We start from the raw sequence: 24933 nt of genomic DNA, 5'->3' as shown, positions 1-24933 counted from the left end.
AATTATTTCTCTAAAATTATGTGTTTGAACGTTTTATTAAGAGATTTTATAATTTTTCTTTTGAATTTATAGAGATGATTATCCTTCAAACATTTAATTCATAAAATTATAAATTTGCACCCGTGTGAATTAATATTTTTTAATTAGAATTTAACAGAGAGTATATATTAATATGGTTTTTAGTTCGTCGTTTAATTTATTATTATTATTATTATTATTATATCTATTCATATACATATATGAAAAAGAAAATAATTACAAATGATTATCTTAAAAGAAAATTAATAATTGGAATGTGTACGTAATTTTCAAATTTTTATTGAAATATTCAAATATTTAAAATTAAAAATCTAAGCCCAAGCCCAAATATTTGAGTAATTGGGCTGGACCGAAACTACTTGAATAGACGGCCCACTTCAACTTTCGTGTTTCAACCAACCAACCAACCGCCATAGAAAAACCCAGAAACTTCTCGTCTTCACCGGCGATCAGTTCAAAGAATTGGGTTTTGGCACATCTGGAGAAGCGGGTAACATTTCCTGTTCTATTTGATGTTTTTTTCTCGATTTCTCTTTGAGCTGCCGATGCTTTTGTTAGTACGGCCGTAGTCGAGGTATCATCTATCTTGTTTATGCTGTGTTGCTGAGCTTTATCTCGTTAGGTCATGGCGAATCTGATTTTGGAAACAGATAGCCGTAATTCGAACTGGATTTCTTCTTTTCAAGTCCATTTTGCTTTCGATTTTTGGTTATCGCGACGAATATTCACTGTTTGACTTCCGATTACATTGTTTTTCTTCTTCGATGTTTTTCACTTTATCGGGAGTTGGTTTGTTTAGGATTATTAGAAGGGAATCTCGGCGTAGATCAAAGTTTTAGGATTATTGTATCACGTATTTGTTTTTAGGAAATAGTTGTAGCAGTGAACAAAGAAAGGAACAAACAACTGACGAGTAATTCAAGAGACAACAGTAGTGCCCCTAATTCGAACCCTTTTGCATCTCACTTCCCCTTTATGATCAAATACAATGAACTTGCATATTCACTCAATACATGAACTTACCCTCCTCTTGTCTTTTTACTGTCTCTCTGAAGAACTATTGAGGGTCTGTCAAATTGATTCTGTCACTGAGATTGGTTTAGAAAGAAGCTTTCATGAGATTAGCCTGTTTCCTTATGTCCCTAGTAGATGCGTTTTAAAAATCTTGGGAGAAAACCAGAAAGGAAAAGCCTAAAGAGGACAATATTTGTTAACCGTGGGCTTGAGCTATTGCAAAAATAATCTTTCGTTGGGAAAATTTCAAGAAACATAATAAGGGATTTATTGTGACGAACTAGCATCGTTTACCTTGACAAATTTCCACATAAACTTTGCAGTGCTAAAGGAGTGAAGGTTTTCTTGTTAGTCACCCTTTAGCCATCAGTCACAACTTCACCAGATATGTAGTTCTACATGCTTTCTTCTCTGCTTAGAACTATGTTCTGCTTAGCTTAACTTGTAATAGACCTAACTCAGCTCTAGCATATATTGTTTTTTTTTTTTAGCTTTCCCTTTAGGTCTTTCCCTCAAGGTTTTAAAATGCGCTCATTAGGGAGAGGTTTCCACACCCTTCTAAGGAATGGGTTGTTCCCTCCACTAATTGATGTGAGATCTCACAATCCACCCCTCTTGGGGGTCCAACATCCTCGCTTGCACGTCGTCCTGTGTTTGGCTCTGATACTATTTGTAACAATTCTAACCCGCCGCTAGCATATATTGTCTTCTTTGAACTTCCCCTTCAAGGACTTCCCCTCAAGGTTTTAAAACGTGTCAGAGGTTTCCACATCTTTACAACCAACTAATGTGGAATCTCACATAACTTTTCTAGTTACTCGTGTATAGCTAATTTATTCCTTTTGTCTTCCTTTCAAACTAGGTTCAAAACCAATGGAACAACAGAAAGAAAAACCATCAGCTGCAGCAAACCCACCCATCACTTCTTGTCGAAAGAAGAAAAACGAAGAAGCTACATTCTTGGAGGACTTGAAGGATCACATCGACGAGTTCATTCACGCATCGATGGACGAACACAAATCGTGCTTTAAGAAAACCATCAACAAGGTATATACTTCCAATTCCTTCACTGTGCATCTAAAAGAAGTAATCATGTTTGTGATACATGTGGTGGATGTGTTCATCTAATACTTCCAAAAACTCATTTGATTGGGTGCACAGATGTTCCGTATGTCTAAAGTTGTGGCAGATAAGAATTCAGAGACAAGTGGAGTTGAGAGCTCTCTGCCTCTTAGAACAACAGTATCAGAATAAATTCTCTTTTTTCCTCTGTTCTAGGATACTCTCTCTCCATCTTCAACCAAATCCTTGTACTTTGGATCTTTTGTTTTGCTTTATTTCCACAGTTTATACCCATTGATACTTATTTTTCTTTTTTGATTCTTAAGTTCTTGTTTATCTCCTCATGCGCACGTTTTTTCTTTGAGTTCAATCGTTAAACTATCGACATTTGAAAGGGTAATTAGGAAAGTGAAAATTTAGCTATTGCCTTCAAGATGATTCTATATCCTATTATACAAGTGTGAATTAGTGGTTTTCTTTTCTAAAATGCAAAAAATGTAGACTATCGAACCTTTGGTCCCTTAACAGCCCGAGCCCAAGTAAGAACTTTAGACTATGACCATTTTCCACCCGAACTAAACATGAATCTTTCGATTCATTTGGCAACATTCTTGTGTATTGCGTCTTTGCTTCAATCTAGGTCAACAAAGGCAATTTCATTTCATGCCGACTCAAAAAGGAGAGGGTAGTCCTTGCTTATGAAGAATTTCCTTCAACTATTAGTGAAAAATAACGAAGGTCACACGACCTAACACAATCACCTATTTACCTCGTAGAATCAATTTTACCTCGTAGAATCAAATTTAGTTTGAGTAAGTCTTATAGGATTTAATTTTGAAATAAAAACATAAATTAAATTCATCCTCCAACATTAATTAGCCTTTTAGTTAGAAAAATGAACTTCTAAAAAAAGAAAAAAAAAAACAAATAATCACATAGAATTGCAGGTTTTGATTCTTGAAGACTTCCAAATAGCCATCCAATCTTTGTTCTTCCTCATCCCACCCCCTTCCAAGTTGCTTCCAATTTCAACCATTTTAGCCCAGCTTCATATTCCTCATCCTGCAATTATTATTAAACGACTCAACTTCGTCATGTTTCACCAATTTAATCATAGCTCAATTGTTTAAAATATTATATCATATATATCTTCATTATATCATATATATCTTCGATTAAACAGCCACTAATATAATTTAATTTAAAATTTTGAAAACTTAATTATTCAAAGAGACTAAGTCAAAGATAATGTTTTTTTTTCTTTCATTTATGAAAGAGAAGACTCCTCATCTACGCATATAGGTGTTCATCAACAGTTCTTGCCACTTTTTTTTGGTTAAATATTTTATTTACAAAAATAAATTATTTTAGATATTTATTTGAATTTTATAGAGTTTTGAGAGTCCTTTTCTCAGTGACATTTTTTAAAACAAGATATTTTTACCATTTTCATTTTGCACCTTAAATTTTTTTTTTTTAATTTCCAAAATTGGTCAAATTTAAAACTAATACTACAAAAAAAAACATTTTTTTAGTAAGAAAAAAATCATAATTTTTAAAAATTAAATAATAATAGTTTTTATTTTTGCAAAAGGAGCCCCTAGTCTAATTTGTTTCAAAGCAATGGATATTTGTGAGAAAAGAAAATATCAACACTAAACGATTAATTAAGTTTGCTTTTAGAATAAGGTTAGGTAACCAATTAACATATTATAATATTAACGTTGTAATTATTGCTATTAATCAACTTTGAAGAGGGCACGTGACTGGAACATAGTTTAACGGTTATGAACAAAAGTACGTTAACGGTTATGAACAAAAGTACGTTACGGAAGAAGTACCTTTGTTCTTGACCATTGATGTTATCATGGGAGGTTCGAGGGGCAGAAGAGGAGGAGGAGGTGTAATTAGGAAATGGGACGAGGCCAGATTCAATGTGCTTAACATCCTCAACGAGAAGCTCGAAATGTCTCTTGACTTCATCGACAGTCTTGTCGCCAACGGCCTTGGCGACATTGAGCCAGCGATCGGGCGTGTCCTTGTCAAAGACAGCCAAGGCTGTTTCAAAGGCTTTGTTTTGGTTGGGAGACCATGAGGTAGAGTCATGAGAGGAGGAGATGGAAGCCATTGATGAAGGATTAAGTGAGGGAGGGAGAAGAGTTGAAGAAGGAAGGGATTTATAGAGAAGGGAAGAAAAGGGAATGGGAGTGAGAATTTTGAATGATTTGTTTGCTTAGGAACCACAAAATGGAAAGAGGGAGAGAACACAAAGATGCACCATTTCTCTCTCCTTTCGGAGCGGGTTTCATCCGATCTATATCGACCGTCGGAATCAAATTCAGATCATATTAGAGGGGCATAGCGGCACCGTCACCTGACGCCATTCTCGGACATAATAGCAGACTAATAGGGTATATACCTGAAATCAGACAGACTCTTCTTTATATAATTAAATTTCGTAATAATATATATATATATATTTTTTTTTAATGTTAAATTTTAAGTTATATAAATGGTTAAACATTAAAAAAAAAAGGATTTTGTGATAAAGACGCGAGGATATAAAGAACGAATTGTTAAACGCAAAAGCAAACCCCAAAATCGTATTAAACAATTGGTGTTAAAGCAAAAATCGTTCAAGAAATCGAACGCAGAGTAGCAGAGGCCCTGAAGAAATGGCCGCAACTCCACACGCAGAAACCCAGATTTTGCAGGTTCAAGGGTTCTTTCAGTGAAAGAAGATGAACTAAAACCCATTTTTGAGGCTAGCTTCTTCATCCTTTTCTGTTTTATTTTCATTCTTAGTAGTTTATCTATGGGCCCAAATTCAGAGCTGAATCAATGGATTCTACAAGGAATTTCACGTGTATGCTTCTGCTACAAAACCCCCTTTTGTTTTCTTTTCAATTTTTCATCTCTGCAAAATTTTCCCTCTTTCCCATGTTGCTTTAAATAGTAATCGCTTTGTGTTCTTCTTGCACTGTTGATATATCTTTGATGTGTCCTATCCTGAACAACGTTCCAAGCAAGGCTAGCTGGCCAAACGAGTCTGTACAATGATTGCCTTGTATGTGTATGAAGAAATGCCTGGTTCCCATTTCCTCTTTGTTGGGGGTTTCTTAGCCATTAGTATCTTAGCAAGTGAATTCATGTTTTTTCCCTGTTGTTTTCCATCATTGTCATAGATATTGAACCTTAATTCTCTAAGCAATTTGCTAGGCTGTATTATCATCTTACATTGGAATTAGAACACATAGCTTAGGAGTGTGAAAGTCCAAGCATGTTAGAGCCATGATAAACAATGAACTGATGGTTAATAACTAGAAGTTGGAATATTGATTGCTCGATGAACCTCGTGAATTACAGATTTTCCAAATGAGTTTCTGGATAATCCCAACAGTTAATGTTATATGGATTGCTCGCACACCTATAAACGAGATGGGAGAACGAGCATTAACCCGATGAAAAGGATGAAATTGTATTGGTCCTTCAATCAGGATGAAATATTTCTTGATATCAAGCATATCCCTGATGACCCTTTTGTTTTGTTTTGTTGGAACTGTTTCTGAATGGTGTTATTGCAGTCACCAAGATTGGCTCATATGCTTTTGTCTGCTTATCCTTCCTTCATGTAACTTTTTAAGAGTCCACAGCTATGTATTCCCCTTGCTATATTTGGTTATTTTTATGTGAATAAATAGTGACATTTATTTTACTGGTTCCAGCTAGAAGATATGGTTGAGCTTTGGCTGGCCCATTTTATGTGTCTCAAGCTTCAATATTCAAAGTATGTATAATCATATTCCGACTGGTATCATGATATGTTTTTCAACTTAAATGCAATGTAGAATCTTTGTTGTTTTAGATGCAAAGAATTGTTACGGCCCAGCTGAATTCTTTTGTCTGCTCTTACTTTTCTTTTGTTACAAAAGATACTTGATCAGGGGACCTAATTTTTGTTTCTAATCAAGACGATATAGCATCGACAAAGTTATTGTCTTGGGATACTGTCGAAATACTTAGAATTCATTAAGAACAATCGATTCTCTTGTATAAGTATTGATTGGTGAAGTTCTACACTATCCAGCTACGGTGTTTTACATGTCGAGTCGATAAGACTCTTGTTAGACATACTCTAAGCAAGCATCTGATAACATAAGATAGCAGAATGACACCACTGCTTGAATCTACAGCTTAGGTAGAGAAGTCCAAAGCTAAACTCATCCATTGCAAACTAATATCTCGAAGTTGATGTCTATTTGAGCGTAGCTCGACTAGTGATGACATATATCTTCGACCAAGAGGTCAAAGGATTGAATCCTCCACTCTTACGCATTGTTGAACTCAAGTTATTAGTTTGCAATGGATGGAATGGAATCTTGAGTTACGCATTGTAGTCGAGTTCATTGCTTGATTATTACTTACACGTAATGGAATATGTGCCCGCAGATACACCCTCTGTTGACATTAAGAATCCTTATCAAGTATTGCCCTAATCCCTATTCACATGAAAATAATACTGATATCAATTCTGTTGATGATTGTCGGAAGAAGAATCTCACATTGGCTAATTAAGAGGTTGATCATGGGTTTATAAGTAAGGAATACATTTTCATTGGTATGAGACCCAAAAGCAAAGTCATGAGAGCTTATGCTCAAAGTGGACAATATCATACTATTGTGGAGGTTTGTGATTCCTAACATGGTATAGAGCCATGCCCTTAACTTAGTCATGTCAATAGAATCCTTAAATGTCGAACAAAGAAGTTGTGAGTCCTGAAGGTATAGTAAGAAGTGACTTAAATATTGAATAAATGATGTATTTTGTTCGAGGGCTCTAGAGAAAGGAGTTGACCCTCAATTAAGGGGAGGTTGTTCAAAGTCTCCATAGGCCTCAGGGAGGCTCTATGATGTACTTTGTTCGAGGGGAGGATTGTTAAGGATTGTTGGTAGAGGAGTCCTACATCGGCTAATTAAGAGGTTGATCATGAGTTTAAAAGTAAGGAATACATCTTCATTAGTATGAGGCATTTTAGGGAAACCAAAAGCGAAGCCATGAGAGCTTAGACTCAAAATGGACAATATCATACCATTGTGAAGTTTTCGTGATTCCTAACAAATTCCTCCCATCTTTGGGATTGTTCTGCTACAAAGTGGTCCTCGTCCTATGAGTCAAAAGATTCGATCATGTTTGACTGCTGTTCTATGGGTGAATGTGGATATGCATAGTTTGTTTAGTTCCCAAAGGGTGGTGTAAAGGTTGCATATTCAATTGCTAAGATGCGATGCATGGCTTTTGTATTCATTGCAGCCTAGTTGCTTGGAAGAAATGGACAAGAGTCATGAACTTTATGGAGAGAAGAAGAATTGCACCGTCCCGACCTAGTTGGATGGTCCAAAGGCGTCTTCAAAAAGATAACTTATTACACGGAATCTTACGAGCAGGTTAGCTTTTGAATTCCGAGTTGTTTGCTTTGTTTTTCTCCAAGATTATGCTGTGAAGTTAAAGAAATAGAAAAGGTCAGTGCAAAGTCCATTTTGGTCTGCTTGTATTAACATCTGATATAATCTCATGCTGCTTATATATATTCCAGTGTCGAGAAAATGCACGTGAACCCACCGGGTGCTCGTGATGTGGCAGGGGGTTTCTCCTCTTCCTTCACTTGTCTGCTCATTGGTTTTGGTATAATTTCAAGACATTTTATTCATTCCTTTATTATTAACAGCTGCAGAGTTATTGGTTTGGCCTATATTAGTGAAGTATCTACGTGAAGCTCTTTTTTTTTGCTTCTGAAGTTATTAAGTTCTATTTGTGGTCTTACTTTGCTTGGATTGACATTCAATAAAACTCACACACAGCAACTCGTTGTGGTGTGATCTACAAGCCTCTCTTTTCTTCGTCCCTATGAATGAACGGACGAAGTTATGAACGGACCTGCCATGATTTATCAGGTCTTGTCAAGAGTTGAGAGAGAAGTGTTGTGATGCAACAAAAAAGGACCGTGCATCGCATAACACACAAAAGGATTGTGTGAGAAAGTCAAACTAAGGTTGAAGCAGGGTCAGAAATGACAAGATCATTAGTGCTGTTAATGACAAAGCTTAGTAGGGGTTAGATAGGGCCTCAAGTCAAGGCTTTGTAGTGGATGCATCGAAAGTCTAAGGCAGGTTTTGGGGTAGATTTTGGTTAGTGAGAAATATGACAGTATGTCACATTTTAGGTGAGTTAAAGATCATACAAGCTCTCCACGGATGGATGGATGGAAAATCTCAAATGGAAAGACAATCTCATTTGTTTGTTTGTTTCGATAAGCACATTCAAACAAGTAGTAAAGTTAGATGTCATGTTGATGCTCAAGGCGACATAAACCATCAATATGACTCGATAGTTCTCGGTTGGAACAATACTTGGTTGATAGAGCCCAATAACTAAAAAGATGGATAGAACCTGATAAGCATTATAATGGCTTGGTAGGACTTAGTAGGTGTCTGTAATCACCGAGTAATCCTTAAGAAAGTATTCGGAAAAGGGGGAGAGAGAGAGAGAGAGAGAGAGAGAAGGAGAAGGAGAAGGGCATGTGAGAAGGTGTGGAAGGGCATGGCCACAATATTCGGCTACAGCGAAAAACGACAACAATACATGGGGAATTGGACCCCATATGTCTTTCCTCTGTTTTTTTACCCTTAAACCCTCTCTCTCATTCATCATCCAGTCCCTTACATTCTTCTGCTTCAAACTATCTTTACTCTTTACTCATCATTTTGTAATGGAATCCTCGTTCTTCCTTTGAAGCTTCTCTCTAGATATATTATCTCATATTTTTGGGGGCTTATAAAGAAATTGAGGACGGATCTAATCTTGGTTTTCCTTCCAGAGAGAGATTCATCTCCTTTCTCCAATTGATGTGGGATCTTACAATCCATCTTTTTGGGTCCCAGCATCTTCTATGGCACACCATCCTGTCCACCCCTCTTCGGAGCTCAACTCAATGTCTTTGCTGACATACCGTGTTCGGTGTCTATCCCCTTCAAAACTCAGCGTCACTAGTACACTGCAGATATTAAGAACTCCACATTCGCATGTCTTTAACTCATCTCTATTTCCCTTAAAATTGGAAAGCAGAGGTAATTACTAACTCAAAGAAATGAAATGTGTCCACAATTACACAAAGTTCCATAACAATGGGGTGTTCGCTTAGCCATTTGACAAATTAAATTCAAAATTTGAAAGAAAGAATATTCCTTCAACGATAAGATTCCAAGCCCACTTGTCCATTACGGAATTCGATGTGGCAGACCCATCATGGCCCAATTAAAAAAGAAATATACCACGAGAATCATTGCAAAAATATCTCACATCTTTTTCCACAAAAATATCACGAATCTCCTACAATATTTTCTGCCTACCTGTCGTCAATCGGATCAGACCAAAACTACAGCCAAATTATATTAAAAACTAATAATTTCTTCCCCATTTGCCGTTCCCAGTGCAATAATTTATGGTCACAGTACAGGACACCTCTGAAAATATCATGAAAATGGATCTTGCTTTTTCTGAATAACCCCTTTAATGGAGATTCCTGGCCATGGCGGAGATTCGGCAGAGAAATAGGATGAACAGAAACATATATTTGTTGAGAACGAAGAGCTGTACTACTTCATTTTCTTATATCATTTTTTCGTTGTAACAGAGACATAATGAGGAACACGAAACCCATCGGTCATCGGTCAAAAAAAGAGAGCACCCAAACGGAACACAGTACAGGGAAATCAAAAGGCTGCTAAGATTTTTTTTTTTTTTTTTATCATCACACTAATACTTCGACGAAACCAAAAGCTAAATCGTAATGCACCACCGCCTAATTTCTCCACCCTCCTTCAGATCCACCGCCACCGCCACCTCCTCGCTGGTAGCGGCCACCATCGCCACCACCACCGCCGCCGTATCCACGGTCCCGTCCTCCACCATAACCACCACCTCCGTATCCACCTCCACCACCACCGTAACCACCGCCTCCGCGGTTGTATCCACCACCACCTCCTTCACGGCGTCCACCGTAACCACCACCACCACCTCCACCACGGTTGTAACCACCGCCGCCACCGCCACCGCCTCTTTGCTGAGCCTCGTTAACGGTGATACTGCGTCCATCAAGGTTCTGGCCGTTCATCGCTTCGATTGCGCTTCTCATGGCCTCTTCATCCACAAACGTCACGAATCCAAATCCCCTCGATCTTCCGGTTTCACGGTCGTTGACGATCTGGATAACAATTATCACAAGAAAACAAAGATCAGTCACAGAAGCACAACAATTGAGGCAAACTGGAACAAAAATGAAAATTAAAGAAAAATCGATCGTTCTTCGTCTCTGTAACCAAGATGAAGGTAAACGTACCGATGAAAGGAGAGTAATAAAAGTAACATATCAAGAGAGTAGTAGTAGTAGTAAAGTAACACAAAACAGATGAGAGTCACAGATCAGATTTAGGATCGTCAAAGCCGAATCGGAACAAATCCAGATCTCGACGATGACAAACGGACCTTCGCTTCCACGATCTCGCCAAAGGAAGAGAAAGCCTTCTCTAAGGCATGATTATCAGTGGCCCACGCAAGGCCACCCACGAAGCAACGGTACTCAACAGAAGAGGAAGCCATGGAAATCAAAAAAACCCTAACCCTAGAAAGGGGTTCAAACAAGAAGGAAAAGAGAGAGAGGGGGATCGACACAAATCCACACCCCTGAAGACGAACGCAATGAGTTAGAAATGAACCAAGGGGTTGGTTATATAGAGGGCAGAAGATAACTATGGTTAGTTTTAGGGTTTGCTCAGTATTTAACTCACGCGGTTTATTTGCAATCAGGGTTAACCTAAAAGGCGGTGTGATTGGCACCTTGTTTGGATGCGCCCCAAATCTTATCCTTCCGTCAGTTATTCCAATCCCCATTTTATGATATTTTTGTCCTCCTATAAATATCTACTTTTACTACCAAACCTAAGAATCTCAACTTCATCCCATTTGTATTATCATGATAAACCCTAATTACATAGAAAATTAGTGTTGAAATAATAAAATATTATATTAAGACAAAACGGACCGACCTGAGGCAAAGGAGAAAAGAAAACCTCGCACTCTCTCGAAGGTAAGTTTTTCGTCATTCTCTAAACCGTTGTGTTGTCTTAAGTATCGAAACCTCTACGGCAAGCACATTGTCACATCAGTGTCAATCTTCCTTCTTTCATAGCTCACCTTCTTCATCCTTCAAACAATTTTTATCGTTTGTTGTCATGGGTAGGTCTGGTTGTGTGAGATCTCACATCAGTTGAGGAAGAGAACGAAACATTCTTGTGTGGAAACCTCTCCCTAGCATACACGTTTTAGAAACCTTGAGGGAAAGCTCGAGAGTGAAATCCCAGAGAGGACAATATTTGCTAGCGGTGGGCTTGGGCCAGTACAAATGATATTAGAGGTTGACACGGGATGATTTGTCAACGAGGAGGCTAAGCTCGCCCTAGAATAGGGGTGGATTAGGGGGCCTCACATCAATGGAGAAGGGAACAAGTGCCCGCCAGAGAGCCAGGGGTCTGAGAGGACAAGAATTAACGAGTGATCTAATAATAATAATAATCTTCCATGACCATGTGGGCTTTGGGCCCAACATCAAACCTGGGTTTGTTAGTTTTGGGCTTAACCATTTAATTTGAGTTAAAACTTCGGCCCAAATTTCGTACGGTCCAATTTGACTAAATTTAATTTAATTACTTGATTAAACATATTCACTTTAATTTGAGAATTTGTCAATTTTTGTTTTCAAATTAAATATAGGACACATGTCAACTTATAATTGGTGGCTAATTTAATAACTTATTATTTTATGATTAATTTCTGACGTAACAATTTGTGATTGGCTTGGAAAATGGATATCTTCTTGCCTTTTCTGCTTAATTACCATTTTAGGATCAAGCTGAATTCACATAATTATTATTTTAGGTATTTTTATAAGAATAATTACAAACATAATACTATTCATTTAAAATAGGTTAAATTAATAAAAACAATAATATTGAATTTTATCTCAAAAATAAACTTTTTATCATAAATTTCAATTTTCTTTCACAAAAATATTCCAATTAAGTTATAATATAATTAAGCATGATGTAAATATACAAATATTTTATGCCCAAGAGAATAATTTTTTAAAATATTATCACACTAAAATAAGAAATGAAAAAAAAACATTTTTATATTTTGAATTAATCAGTCTTATATAAATAATTAACACCTACCACAAAAAAGCTAGCTTTGTCTACTAGGGAAAAGGACATATAAAATTTTTAAATCAAAATTAATAAACAAAAAGGGTATTGCTTGCTTGTTTAAGTTAAATACTCCATTAAATAATAATAATTAGAACAATTGAAAAAATTAGTTGAATTTTTCAAAATTAATTAAAAAAAAAACAAATTATTGATTATTGTATGACTTTGTATTAAATATTTCTATTAAATAGTGGAAATTATTGGTTATTCTACACAAATATTTAAAAAAAAATTAGTATTTTACACAAACATATATATATATATATACATATAAAATTAATTAATTAATTAATGCAAATCAACGTATTGAAAATCGAATCACAAATTTGTAATATGCATTAGACATGGGATCACCTAGGTACGTTCACTAAGGACATCCAACACAGAAATCATTTACCTAAATTGAAGATAGTAAAAAGGTTACTTGTGAGATCCCACATCGGTTGGAGAGGAGAACGAAGCATTCCTTGTAAAGGTGTGGAAACCTCTGCCTAATAGATACGTTTTAAAATCGTGAGGTTGATGACGATATGTAAAGTGCCAAAGTGGACAATATCTACCAACGGTGGGCTTGGGCTGTTACAAATAGTATTAAAGCCAGACATAGTGCTGTGTGCTAGCAAGGACGTCGAGCCCTCAACGAGAGTAGATTTTGAGATCTCACATCGGTTAGAGAGGGGAAATAAGCGGGCGGTGTGCAAGCGAGGATGCTGGGCTCTTTAGGTAGTAGGTTGTGAGATCCCACGTCGGTTGGAAAGAGGAACAGAGCATTCCTTATAAGAGGTGTGGAAATCTCTCCCTTGTAGATGCATTTTAAGCGACAATGATACATAACGAGCGAAAGCAAACAACATCTACTGGGGGTGAGCTTGACCTGTTATAGTACCAATATTATAATCAAATCAAACCAATCTATTTGAACTTAACCAAACTAATACATGAATAACTTTGACGTGCAACACATGATCCTTCCTCGAACCATTTGCATGCAACACATCACTACGTCACCGTACGAAACTTCGTATATATTTAGAAATACATTATTGTAACTAATTAGAATATTCATTTCACTAAGTTGAATTAATCCTTTTGAATAATTTATCAAGTTTGAATATTTCATTGCCAATGCTCAAGATATATCAATCAATTTTGTTCTTAATCTCTTCATCATCCCTCTCTTCCTCTTTTGAATCTGTCAAACCACTCATCTTCAGGATCCAAAAAACAGTGATTTCAATGATCGAGGGGGTTTAACACAAGGGGAAGATCAAGGAATTTTGGAGTTCATTCATGAGCCGTGGTGGAAGGACATGCAAAACGCAATAGATATCACGTTCTTGCTCTTGTTCTTGCTCTTCCCCTGTTTTCAGCTCACATTTCAGCAGCTGAGCTCAAGAACAGAGCGCGCAGCTCTTCTGGAACTCCGATCATCCTTAGGCTTGCGAGGCAAGGACTGGCCCATCAAAGCCGACCATTGCTCTGTTTGGAACGGCGTACAATGTCGCAACGCTCGAGTTATTGGCATCAACATTTCTGGGTTTCGAAGAACTCGCCTCGGCAGACAAAACCCACGATTTGTTGTTGATGCTTTAGCTAATTTAACGCTTCTCCAGTCTTTTAATGCTTCTAAGTTCTTGCTTCCGGGACCCATCCCTGACTGGCTTGGTTCATCGCTCAAGCCTCTGCAAGTTCTTGATCTTCGTTCTTGTTCAATCCATGGTCCGATTCCATCGAGCTTTGGTAATTTAACGAATCTAACCACTCTGTTTCTCTCCAATAACAAGCTAAATGGGTCGATTCCTGCAAGTTTTGGCCAAGTAATTCGGCTTTCTGTGCTTGATCTTGCCCGTAATGAGCTCACTGGTTCCATCCCTTTGTCAATATCATCTCTTGGGAACCTCTCATTTCTTGACCTTTCTTCAAATCGTTTAGATGGGTCAGTTCCTCCGCTCATTGGGTCACTCAGACAGCTGCAAAAATTGAACCTTTCGAGCAATAATCTCAGTTCTTCATTGCCTGCTTCACTCGGCGACCTGGGTGTCCTGGTGGATCTTGATATCAGTTTCAACAAATTCTCTGGGCCACTACCGCCAGATCTAAAGGGCATGAGCCGCCTGCAGAGAATGCTACTAAGAAGCAATTTACTCGGTGGATCACTGCCAGATGCTCTGTTTTCGTCGCTCACCCAATTGCGGGCGTTGGCTATCAATGACAATCGTTTTACTGGTGCAGCCCCTGATGTGTTGTTCTTGACGCCTGGGCTGCGGTTTCTTGATATCTCTGGGAATAATTTCACTGGGTTGCTGCCAAATTCGAGCTTGAACTCGAATTTTAGCGATGGGACGTTGAATGTTTCTCGAAACATGTTCTATGGTGGGCTCGTGCCTGTTCTTGGAAGGTTTAGTGTTGTTGATCTGTCTGGGAATTATTTTGAAGGCGGTGTTCCAAGCTTTGTGGTGATGAATGCATCTTTGGAGAGTAATTGTCTTCGAAATGTTTCCAGGCAGCGGACATTGGAAGATTGCTCCTCGTTTTACGCTGCAAAAGGCCTTGATTTTGATGATTTTGGTAAACCAATCTCTGAACTGCCTCCTCCTGTGCCAGAGAAGTCTGGGAAGAACATGAACAATATAAGGGTAATTATATTCGCTAGCCTATTAGGATGGGTCGGGTTTATTGTCGTTGTTTAAGATCGAGTTATAGTTTAGTGGTAAAAATAGATTTTTTTTTTTGTTCGAGTTGGGAGACGTGATGGAATAAAAGATGTTTATAGATCGGAGTGGTTTGAGTTAGAGATTCGAAAAAGTTCGAATTCGTATAAATTTGTTTTATTGTTTTGAGTTTGAATTTGTAATGTTTGTGTTTAGATTAGAAATGTTTATAAAAGCGTGTTTGGTTGTAAATTTGGAATTTGTAATACCGCGATTGTGTTGACAATATGAATTTATGTTCGGTGTTCTTGTTGGTTGTCCCTATCTGTTCGTTGTTCATTGAGAATCTTCTAATTGTTGGATTCATTTGGCCGTCATTTTGCCTTAATTTTCTCTATTCCTTTGATCGATAGTTGTTCATTTGAAAAATTCATCTTCACTTTCTATTTCAATTTGATTTATGATCATTATTGGGGAGCTAATGTACAGTCAATCATATCATATATACAGTTACACATGTTCAATGGAACGATAACTTCCATCAAACACAGAGCGCAAATATATACATTTCCATCCTCCATTTCAGCATGTTTATGTACTACAGTAGAAAAACAATCCAATATATTGTGTAAGGAACAAATCAGACAAGCCACTAACAATATATATTATGTCATACTGTTACGGAAGATATAGTTTTACTAGCATGCATTCATGGAATTTTAGTTTTACTAAATAATATCAACTAAATATGCCTTCCTGTGTTCTTATCGTTTCTAGGTTCGATATGTCTACTCTTTGAAGTGATTCTTGTAGCTTAGTTGGTTAGAGCACCGGTTTAGTAAGTGAGAGGTCTTGAGTTCAACTCTCAACAAGAGCATATTTCATTCTTTTCAATTGAATATCCCACCCTAGTAGTCTTTTCACATACAAGTGTATGTTAGTTCGTTTGTCGTTTCTATGTTCGATATGTCTACTCATAAAGTTGCTCTTGTAGCTCAGTTGGTTAGAGCACCCGTTTCGTAAGCGGGAGGTCTTGAGTTCAACTCTCAACAAGAGCATATTTATTTCTTTCTAATTGGATATACCTCGCTAGTAGTCTTTTCTAAAGTGTTATGTTAGTTCATTTATTGTTTCTATGTTCGGTATATCTACTATTTTATGTGGCTCTTGTAGCTCAGTTGGTTAGAGCACCTGCTTAGTAAGCGGGAGGTCTTGAGTTCAACTCTCAACAAGAGCATATTTCTTTCTTTCCAATAGGATATCCCACCTAACTATGTTAGTTCATTTATTGTTTCTATGTTCGGTATGTCTACTCTTTTAAGTGGCTCTTCTAGCTCACTTGGTTAGAATACCTGTTTAGTAAGGAGGTCTTGGGTTCAACTTCTGATCATGATTAATCCCATTTAATTATAATATTCGCCACATTACCCGCCACTGTTTTGACTCTAGAATTTCTATTATCTGTTATCCCATTTTCACCCGCCACCGTTTCGACTCTAGAACTTTCTATTATCTGTTCTCCTATTTTCACCCGTGAGTGGTGAGTCCATAATATCATACAGCAATCGTAATCAAAATTCAGTAGATTTTCCTTCTCGGGCTAGAAAAGGTTAACGTGACGCACGGGTAAAAGAGAGGCACGTAAATGAACAAAAAAAACACATTGAAATAAGAGCGATTATGAGGATAAGATGATTGAGAAAACTACCTATACCAACAAGCTGAGTTTTCTTGATGGACGATTCAATCATAAAAACTTCAAAATTAAGCATACTTAGCTTGAAACGTTCTTATATTAGGTAACCTTCTGAAAATTTTTCTAGGAAGCATGTGAGTAAGGACAAAATATGCAGAAACGACTCGTGTTGGTTTATGGAAGATAGTTTTCGCTCTTAAAAACAACATACAGGCAACGTGGTCATGTCTTGGACATGGCGTTACAGTTAAACTCTAAACGAGCTACTTAGATTCAATCGTCTCTATATTTTTAAAGATTCCAACTCATGTCGAACTAAAAATTAGGAACAGTTGTACCGACCGAGAGAAAGTGACGGGGTGCAAATGGTTAAGAGGGAGTATAAATGAAATGGGGAAGGCATTGAATTGCTATTCTAAATGCACCCAATTGGTAGGGAGTTGAGAGTGATTGACTCCTACTACAAATGCCCACTTTAATCGAGGGTGTTGGTAAGTTAAAGAGCTTTGAACCCACAAAGGTTTCCAAAATGGTCCAACATATAATCTTTATGAATTTTGTCGACCAATTTATGATATTTAAGAGGTGGACTCATGTATCCGACCTACTTCCGATTCAAGTATCGTTTCAACTCATGCACGCTTACCATTTAAGGTCTCGACTCACTCAGCTTACATCCCAACCGAGTCTCTCTTTCGTATGTTATAAACTAAAATCTCTTTCGCAGATCATTGTAATTACCGTGTCTATTAAGTAGAGGTTATTGTAATTACAGTGTCTGTTAGGAAGAGGTTTCTGTACTTTTATAAGAAATGTTTTCTCTTCAACCGATATGGGATCTCTCAATCCACTCCCTTAGGGCCCAACGTCCTCGTTGGCATACCGCCTCAATGTCTGGCTCTAATACCAACTATAACAACTCAAGACCATCGCTAACAGATATTAGGAATGCCTTCTCTCCAACCGATGTGGAATCTCTCAATCCACCTCCTTGGAGCCAGCGTCCTCGTTGACACACTACCTAGTGCCTGACTCTTATACCAACTGTAACAGCTCAAGTCATCACTACCAAATGTTAGGAATACTCTCTCTCAAACCGATGTGGGATCTCTTAATCCACCCCCTTGAGACCTATTACAGTTGGCTCTAGTACCAACGGTAATAGCCCAATGCTATCACTAACATATATTGTCTACTTTGGCCTATTATATATCGTCATTAGTCTCGTGATTTTAAAATGCATCTGTTAAAGAGAGGTTTTCACACGTTTATAAGGAATGCTTCGTTTCTCTCTCCAACCGACATGAGATCTCTTAGTTACATGTCATCACCATTATTACCGTGAACTCAATCAATTTGTTTGAGCTTATCTAAATAATGGAAATTCTTTTAGTTTTATCAGCTCATTTTAGCTAAACGACCCTCGTACCTACCAACTTCTATAATATATCATAATTGACCAAATACTTAAAAGATTAAGAAATAAAAATACAATAAATATACGAAGACACGCAGTTGACAGTGTAATTATGTTCATGGAAGTTGACTTAAATGCTCGAAAGAAAAACACAATAAATCTATAAATTCTAGAAAAGTCAATCGTAAATATATTATTTAAATATTAGAATTAGTCAATAAACTTTAAATTTTATTTATAAACCATCCAAAACATATCAAATATCTTTTAAAATTAATGGTAAAACCAAAAGACCAGAGCTTATAATTGTCAAATTTTATTTAAAATATAATTAAAAGTACCAGACACAAAATTCCACTTTAAATATAAATACTTATATATATATATTTTTTAGAATATAATTAAAATTTTAAATATTCAGAAAATAAATGTAATTTTTAATGATAAAAAATTCAATAATTTCTCAGAGAACCTATCTAAAATTCATATGGGAAATTAATAATAACACCTTTAAATTTTAAGAAATTAAAAAATATCCTTAAATAAAATTTAAACAAAATATTAATATTTTTAAAAGTATATAAATACTTTTTAAACCATAATTTGGATTTTTTAAAAAAGTCAAAGATATTAATGAAAGTTTTATTTATTTGAAATAAATAATTAATAATTTCCCTATAAAATTAATTGTAAATGTAATTTATAATAATTTTACCTAAAATATAATGCAACCAATTCTGTTTTTTTTTGTCTGAAACCTAAAAAACCTGTGTTATTGTTACAGTAGCAGAGTCGCTTCCACTCAGTCGCTTCCCAGGCAAGGTGAGAGAGATGTCTGATGAACTAACATAGAAAACAGTGAGCGAAGGATTAAAAAACAGATTTCCTTTTGATTTTCAGAGAAAGCAAAGAAGAAGAGGAAAAGATTGAATCAAAAGGAAGCAAGAAAGGCAATCGGGTGTGTGGCTTTTGGGGCTGAGCTGTAGCAGTTGAAGGTCAAACAAACCCCACTTCCCCAAAAGCGGCTTCGGAGTGCCAATCTACAGCTTTCTTTGCCCAAGATTTCTATTATTAAAACTGTGCTGTTCGTCAATTTTTGAAGGCTCCCCTTCTTCCCTTTTCCCCTTTTCCGGTTCTGTAATGGGTTTGTTTAACTTTGAGCGATTTGGTTATGGTCAAATGGATTGGGATTTGACATAAAGGGAAGATTGAGGGATTTTGGATCTAGAGATTGGAGTTTATTCATGAGCTGTGGTGGGAGGATATGCGAAACGCACTCGATTTCATGTTCTTGTTCTTGCTCTTGTTGTTCTTGTCCTGTTTTGAGCCCACATTTCAGCAGCTGAGCTCTAGAACAGAGCGGGTAGCCCTTCTGGAACTTCGATCGTCCTTGGGTTTGCGAGGCAGGGACTGGCCCATCAAAGCGGACCCTTGCTCTGTTTGGAACGGCGTTGAATGTCGAAATGGTCGAGTTATTGGGATCAACGTTTCTGGGTTTCGAAGAACTCGGATTGGTAGACAAAACCCACGATTTGTTGTTGATGCTTTAGCTAATTTGACGCTTCTCCAGTCTTTTAATGCTTCTAGGTTCTTGCTTCCGGGACCCATCCCTAACTGGCTTGGTTCATCGCTCAAGTCTCTGCAAGTTCTTGATCTTCGTTCTTGTTCTATCCTTGGTCCTATTCCATTGAGTTTTGGAAATTTAACGAATCTAACCACTCTGTATCTCTCCAATAACAAGCTAAATGGGTCGATTCCTGCAAGTTTTGGCCAACTTATTCGACTTTCTGTGCTTGATCTTGCCCGTAATGAGCTCACTGGTTCCATCCCTTTATCAGTATCATCCCTTGGAAACCTCTCATTTCTTGACCTTTCTTCAAATCGTTTAGATGGGTCAGTTCCTCCCCTCTTTGGGTCGCTTAGGCTGCTGCAACAATTGAACCTTTCCAGCAATAATCTCAGTTCTTCATTGCCTGCTTCACTCGGCGACCTGGGTGTCCTGGTGGATCTTGATATCAGTTTCAACAAATTCTCCGGGCCGCTACCGCCAGATCTAAAGGGCATGAACCGCCTGCAGAGAATGGTACTAAGAAACAATTTACTCGGTGGATCACTGCCAGATGCTCTGTTTTCTTCGCTCACCCAATTGCAGGCATTGGCTATCAATGACAATCGTTTTACTGGTGCAGCCCCTGATGTGTTGTTCTTGACGCCTGGGCTGCGGTTTCTTGATATCTCTGGGAATAATTTCACTGGTATGCTTCCTAATTCAAGCTTGAATTCGAATTCGACTGATGGAACATTGAATATTTCTCGAAACATGTTTTACGGTAGCCTCGTGCCTGTTCTAGGAAGGTTTAGAGTCATTGATCTATCTGGAAATTATTTTGAAGGCAGAGTTCCAAACTTTGTGTCAATGAAAGCATCTCTTGAGACTAATTGTCTTCAAAATGTTTCCAGTCAGAGGACATTGGAAGACTGCTCCTCATTTTATACTGCAAAAGGTCTTGATTTTGATAATTTTGGCAAACCAAGCTCTGCACAACCTCCTCTACCCGAAAAGTCTGGCAAGAATAAGATCAATAAAAGGGTAATCATATTGGCCAGCGTATTAGGAGGGGTCGGGTTTATTGTCTTTATGATGTTGCTGGCAATGCTGCTGTTTCTATATATTGGCGGGAAGAGAGCGTCGGGGAATCAAAGGGGTGTTAGTGTAGGACCGATACCTACTCGAAGCAGTGAACTCCCTCCTGACCAATCAATTAACTTTTCGAGTTTAGGCGACGTTTTTACAGATAAACAGCTTCTTCAAGCTACTGGTGGCTTTAGTGATGAGAACTTAATCAAACTTGGTCACTCCGGGGATCTATTCCGTGGTGTCTTGGACAATGGGGCCAATGTCGTTATCAAGAAGATCGACTTGCGAACGGTTAAAAAGGAAACGTATCGAGTGGAATTGGATTTTTTTAGTAAGGCGTCGCATACGAGATTGGTTCCCCTTTTAGGACATTGCCTAGATAATGAGCATGAGAAGTTCTTGGTTTATAAATATATGCCAAATGGAGACTTGGCGAGTTCCTTGGTTAGGAAGAGTAATGTTGATGATGAAAATGTGCAGTCTTTGGATTGGATAACAAGACTTAAAATTGCATCAGGAGCTGCTGAGGGTCTTGCTTATATGCACCATGAATGTTCTCCGCCACTCGTGCACAGGTACTTAGAACCTTTAGTTGTTGTCTATTTACTTTCGAGTTTTGTTGATGTGTATATTATCAATTGCTCGTGTTCGCTTATTGTCGTTTTGTGGCTCCTTCGATTAAGATCAATGTATGGGTGATTGGGCTAATAATATAGTTATCCATATTTCTATCGCGAGTGAGTCAGTTGACCAAATTTCTTAGTAAACTAAACTCAAGCTCTGTGAGATCCTATATCGGTTGGGGAGGAGAACGAAACATTCTTATAAGGGTGTGGAAACCTCTCCCTAACAGACGTGTTTTAATAACTTTGAGGGAAACCTGAAAGGGAAAGCCCAAAGAGGACAATATCTGCTAGCAGTGGGCTTGGGCTGTTACCAATAGTATTAGAGCCAGACATCGGGCGATGTGACTGCGAGGAGGCTGAGCCTCGAAGGGGGGTGGACACAAGGCGGTGTGCTAACAAGAATGCTGGCCCCGAAGGGGGGTGGATTGTGAGATCCTACATCGGTTGGGAAGAAGAATGAAGCATTCTTTATAAGGATGTGAAAACTGGGGTGGACATGAGGCGGTGTGCCTACAAGGACGCTGGGCCCCAAAGGGGGTGGATGTTAGATCTCATATTGATTAGGGAGGAGAACGAAACATTCTTTATATGGGTGTGGAAACCTCTCCCTAGTAGACACGTTTTTAAAGCCTTGAGGGAAAGCCAAAGGAAAAGCCCAAATAGGACAATATCTACTAGCGATAGGCTTGGGCTGTTACGAGCTCTGTTTTGTGATTGTATAGCCCAAAGAGGACAATATCTGTTAGCGGTGGACTTAGGCTGTTATGAGCTCTCTTGTGTGATTGTATACGTTGTTAAGTTATCAACATTTTTTCCTTTGGTCATTGAAGAGATGTTCAAGCTAGCAGTATACTTCTCGATGATAAATTTGAAGTCCGACTCGGGAGCTTGAGTGAGGTTTGTGCCGAAGATGGGGACTCGAACGGCCACCAGAATCGAATTTCCAGGTTGCTTCGGTTGCCACAGTAAGTACTCATCTCTTCATTACAATTGAAATATCAATGGTTCAGTTTATCTTTCTCTTCATTACAATGATGATTCTCTATGATTAAAACATGGTGCCACAGTATGTACTCATTCTACCTCATAAATATTGGTTATTTCTATCATATATTTTCTTTACACATGAGGCTGTAATGATCATTTTCTCTTTGAAACGTGCAGGTCGTCTGAGCAAGGTTCTTTTGGTATGTTCAAATTTACATTTTGTCTTCCTTTCGAGATTAAAGATTTCCTTTGTCATGGTTGTATGCATGTTTATCTGTGAGATCCCATGTCGGTTGGAGAGGGGAACGAAACATTCCTTTTAAGGGTGTGGAAACCTCTCCCTAACAGACACGTTTTAAAACCTTAAGGGGAAGTTCGAAGGGAAAGCCCAAAGATGACAATATATGTTAGCGGTGGGCTTGGGCTGTTATAAATGGTATCAGAGCCAGTTATCGGGCGGGGTGCCAACGAGGATGCTGGCCCCCAAGGGGGGTGGATTGTGAGATCCCCATCGGTTGGAGAGGGGAACGAAACATTTCTTATAAGGGTGTGAAAACTTCTCTCTAATAGATGCGTTTTAAAATCTGGAGGGGAAGCCCAGAAGGAAAAGCCCAAAGAGGACAATATTTGCTAGTGGTGGGCTTGAACTGTTACAAATGGTATTAGAGCTAGTCACCGGGCAGTATGACAACGAGGATGCTGGACCCTCAAAGGGGGGTGGATTGTGAGATTGCATATCGGTTGGAGAGGGGAACGAAGCATTCCTTATAAGGTGTGGAAACCTCTCTCTAACAAACACGTTTTAAAACCTTGAGGGGTAGCCCGGATAGCCCAGAGAGGACAATATTTGCTAGCAGTGGACTTGGACGGTTACAAATGATATTAGTCAGTCACTGGACGGTGTGCCAGCGAGGACGTTGGGCCCTCAAAGGAGGGTGGATTGTGAGATCCGACATCGGTTGGAGAAGGGAAAGAAACATTCCTTGTAAGGGTGTGGAAACCTCTTCCAAACAGACGCGTTTCAAAATCTTGAGGGGAAGCCCGGAAGGGAAAGTCCAAAAAGGACAATAGGATCTAAAGTTAGTCCCATATTTGAAACCGTGTTTAGTCTAAGATCACTTTCTTGAATCGAAATTTGCAGGGTCACAGACATCAGTATGTTCCTACGATGTTTACTGCTTTGGGAAGGTGTTATTAGAGCTAGTGACAGGCAAGGATGGCATCAGTGGCACCCCAGACACCCAATTGAAGGAATTTTATGATCAAACATTCCCATACATCAACATCCACGACAAAGAATTAGTGACCAAAATCATCGATCCGAACCTGATTGTCGACGAAGATTTCTTGGAGGAAGTGTGGGCTATGGCCGTTGTTGCAAAGTCGTGTCTAAACCCGAAGCCTTCGAGACGACCTCAGATGAGATACATCCTAAAGGCCTTGGAAAACCCTTTAAAGGTAGTGAGACAAGAAAGTTCAGGTAGGCTGCGAGCGACATCTTCACGAAGCTGGAATGCAGCTTTGTTCGGGAGCTGGCGACAGAGCCTATCGGATATAACGGTCGTACCAGCTGCCACAATGTCAAGGGCAGTGGGAGGTAGCTTCAAACAGTCAGGAAGTTCAGGTTCACAGGGAAGTGGCCAGAACAATGGCGGTGAAGTGTCACGGAGAATGCAGTCGAAGGAGATATTCCCCGAGCCACCGGATGAGCAAGACGAGAGAGTAGAGTATCATTACCATTAAAGAAAATTCATTGATATCGATTCTTTGTCAATAACAAACACAGCAGGCATCCCAATTGAGAGAGCCTGATAACTACCCGACCCAACCTGACCCAACCCGAACCTATTGGTTCCGTAGCCGGAGAGGGTGGCTGACACCCTCAGGTCTCTGCCATGGAAAATTGTCATTCTTTGAGAAATGTATGGGGTTTTTTATTAATATTATATTATTGGTGAATTCTATGTTTTGTGGAAGGCATGACTTTCAGGCTTGCTGTAGGCGTAACTTTTCAAAACGAAAAATGATAATATAAATAATGAAAACAAAAAGGTTCCACCGAGATTTGAACTCGGGTTACTGGATTCAGAGTCCAATGTCCTAACCACTAGACCATGGAACCTTGAATATCCATTTACATTTTGTATTAGTTTCATCTAATGAATTTTGTTTTGTATTTAATTAAATTATTTTTAAGCACATAAAAATGTCCCGCTAAAAATACATTTAAAAATCGAAATTTTATTAATGAGTAGATTTTAATATTTTACCTTAATTAAAGTTTTTGAAAAATGAAAAATAAAAAAAATAATAATTCAAAAGTTATGAACAAAACCTTAAATATTCATTTACATTTCGTATCGATCATCGGAACGAACACAATTATTTGATTGTGTTCGAATTTAAGAATTATTTAATTATTTGAATCAAAATAATTAAAATGAGGTGTCTGGGTTGACAAAAAAAAAAAAAAAAAAAAAAAA

General features: G+C 38.0%; 5 protein-coding genes and 3 non-coding genes across 8 annotated transcripts; 5 read left to right on the top strand and 3 right to left on the bottom strand.

Moving 5' to 3' along the window:
* Positions 1 to 420: 420 nt before the first annotated feature.
* Positions 421 to 2459, top strand: LOC111450996. The gene is made up of 3 exons (XM_023091210.1): positions 421 to 529; positions 1916 to 2100; positions 2215 to 2459. Exons 2-3 carry the CDS (start codon positions 1927 to 1929, stop codon positions 2305 to 2307), a joined length of 267 nt encoding a protein of 88 aa, XP_022946978.1. The 5' UTR covers positions 421 to 529; positions 1916 to 1926; the 3' UTR covers positions 2308 to 2459.
* Positions 2460 to 2955: 496 nt separating this feature from the next.
* Positions 2956 to 4518, bottom strand: LOC111450995 (transcription factor RADIALIS-like). Its single transcript, XM_023091208.1, has 2 exons — positions 3957 to 4518; positions 2956 to 3177 (listed from the first exon to the last, which is right to left on the bottom strand). Exons 1-2 carry the CDS (start codon positions 4241 to 4243, stop codon positions 3153 to 3155), a joined length of 312 nt encoding a protein of 103 aa, XP_022946976.1. The 5' UTR covers positions 4244 to 4518; the 3' UTR covers positions 2956 to 3152.
* Positions 4519 to 7042: 2524 nt separating this feature from the next.
* Positions 7043 to 15384, top strand: LOC111451138 (probable LRR receptor-like serine/threonine-protein kinase At2g16250). The gene is made up of 2 exons (XM_023091425.1): positions 7043 to 7050; positions 13702 to 15384. Exon 2 carries the CDS (start codon positions 13746 to 13748, stop codon positions 15123 to 15125), a length of 1380 nt encoding a protein of 459 aa, XP_022947193.1. The 5' UTR covers positions 7043 to 7050; positions 13702 to 13745; the 3' UTR covers positions 15126 to 15384.
* On the bottom strand, positions 9746 to 10891 carry LOC111451139 (glycine-rich RNA-binding protein 1-like). The gene is made up of 2 exons (XM_023091426.1): positions 10658 to 10891; positions 9746 to 10376 (listed from the first exon to the last, which is right to left on the bottom strand). The coding sequence occupies exons 1-2, from the start codon at positions 10769 to 10771 to the stop codon at positions 9975 to 9977; spliced, it is 516 nt and encodes a 171-aa protein (XP_022947194.1). The 5' UTR covers positions 10772 to 10891; the 3' UTR covers positions 9746 to 9974.
* Positions 15385 to 16070: 686 nt separating the features above from the next.
* TRNAT-CGU lies at positions 16071 to 16144 on the top strand. The gene has a single exon. It is a non-coding gene; the product is annotated as a tRNA-Thr (tRNA).
* A 105-nt stretch (positions 16145 to 16249) lies between these two features.
* On the top strand, positions 16250 to 16323 carry TRNAT-AGU. The gene has a single exon. It is a non-coding gene; the product is annotated as a tRNA-Thr (tRNA).
* A 2642-nt stretch (positions 16324 to 18965) lies between these two features.
* Positions 18966 to 24426, top strand: LOC111451137 (probable LRR receptor-like serine/threonine-protein kinase At2g16250). The gene is made up of 4 exons (XM_023091424.1): positions 18966 to 21412; positions 22294 to 22428; positions 22628 to 22650; positions 23592 to 24426. The coding sequence occupies exons 1-4, from the start codon at positions 19464 to 19466 to the stop codon at positions 24191 to 24193; spliced, it is 2709 nt and encodes a 902-aa protein (XP_022947192.1). The 5' UTR covers positions 18966 to 19463; the 3' UTR covers positions 24194 to 24426.
* Positions 24427 to 24500: 74 nt separating this feature from the next.
* On the bottom strand, positions 24501 to 24572 carry TRNAQ-CUG. The gene has a single exon. It is a non-coding gene; the product is annotated as a tRNA-Gln (tRNA).
* Between the last annotated feature and the right edge of the window lie 361 nt (positions 24573 to 24933).

The sequence above is a fragment of the Cucurbita moschata genome, unplaced genomic scaffold (genome assembly GCF_002738365.1).
Source record: "Cucurbita moschata cultivar Rifu unplaced genomic scaffold, Cmos_1.0 Cmo_Scf00013, whole genome shotgun sequence".
NCBI lineage: Eukaryota > Viridiplantae > Streptophyta > Magnoliopsida > Cucurbitales > Cucurbitaceae > Cucurbita > Cucurbita moschata.
Note: the sequence above shows the minus strand (reverse complement) of the source record. Positions and strands in the feature narration are given on the sequence as shown.

Excerpts from the sequence above, each read along its gene's own strand:
- LOC111451139 (XM_023091426.1), bottom strand. The coding sequence starts at position 10,771 with ATGGCTTCCTCTTCTGTTGAGTACCGTTGCTTCGTGGGTGGCCTTGCG. Across the intron at positions 10,377-10,657 it reads GCGAGATCGTGGAAGCGAAG|ATCGTCAACGACCGTGAAAC; the intron begins GTCCGTTTGTCA and ends ATTGTTATCCAG.
- LOC111451138 (XM_023091425.1), top strand. The coding sequence starts at position 13,746 with ATGCAAAACGCAATAGATATCACGTTCTTGCTCTTGTTCTTGCTCTTC.
- LOC111450995 (XM_023091208.1), bottom strand. The coding sequence starts at position 4,243 with ATGGCTTCCATCTCCTCCTCTCATGACTCTACCTCATGGTCTCCCAAC. Across the intron at positions 3,178-3,956 it reads ATCAATGGTCAAGAACAAAG|GATGAGGAATATGAAGCTGG; the intron begins GTACTTCTTCCG and ends TAATAATTGCAG.
- LOC111451137 (XM_023091424.1), top strand. The coding sequence starts at position 19,464 with ATGCGAAACGCACTCGATTTCATGTTCTTGTTCTTGCTCTTGTTGTTC. Across the intron at positions 21,413-22,293 it reads TCTCCGCCACTCGTGCACAG|AGATGTTCAAGCTAGCAGTA; the intron begins GTACTTAGAACC and ends TGGTCATTGAAG. Across the intron at positions 22,651-23,591 it reads GTCTGAGCAAGGTTCTTTTG|GGTCACAGACATCAGTATGT; the intron begins GTATGTTCAAAT and ends CGAAATTTGCAG.
- LOC111450996 (XM_023091210.1), top strand. The coding sequence starts at position 1,927 with ATGGAACAACAGAAAGAAAAACCATCAGCTGCAGCAAACCCACCCATC. Across the intron at positions 2,101-2,214 it reads TTAAGAAAACCATCAACAAG|ATGTTCCGTATGTCTAAAGT; the intron begins GTATATACTTCC and ends TTGGGTGCACAG.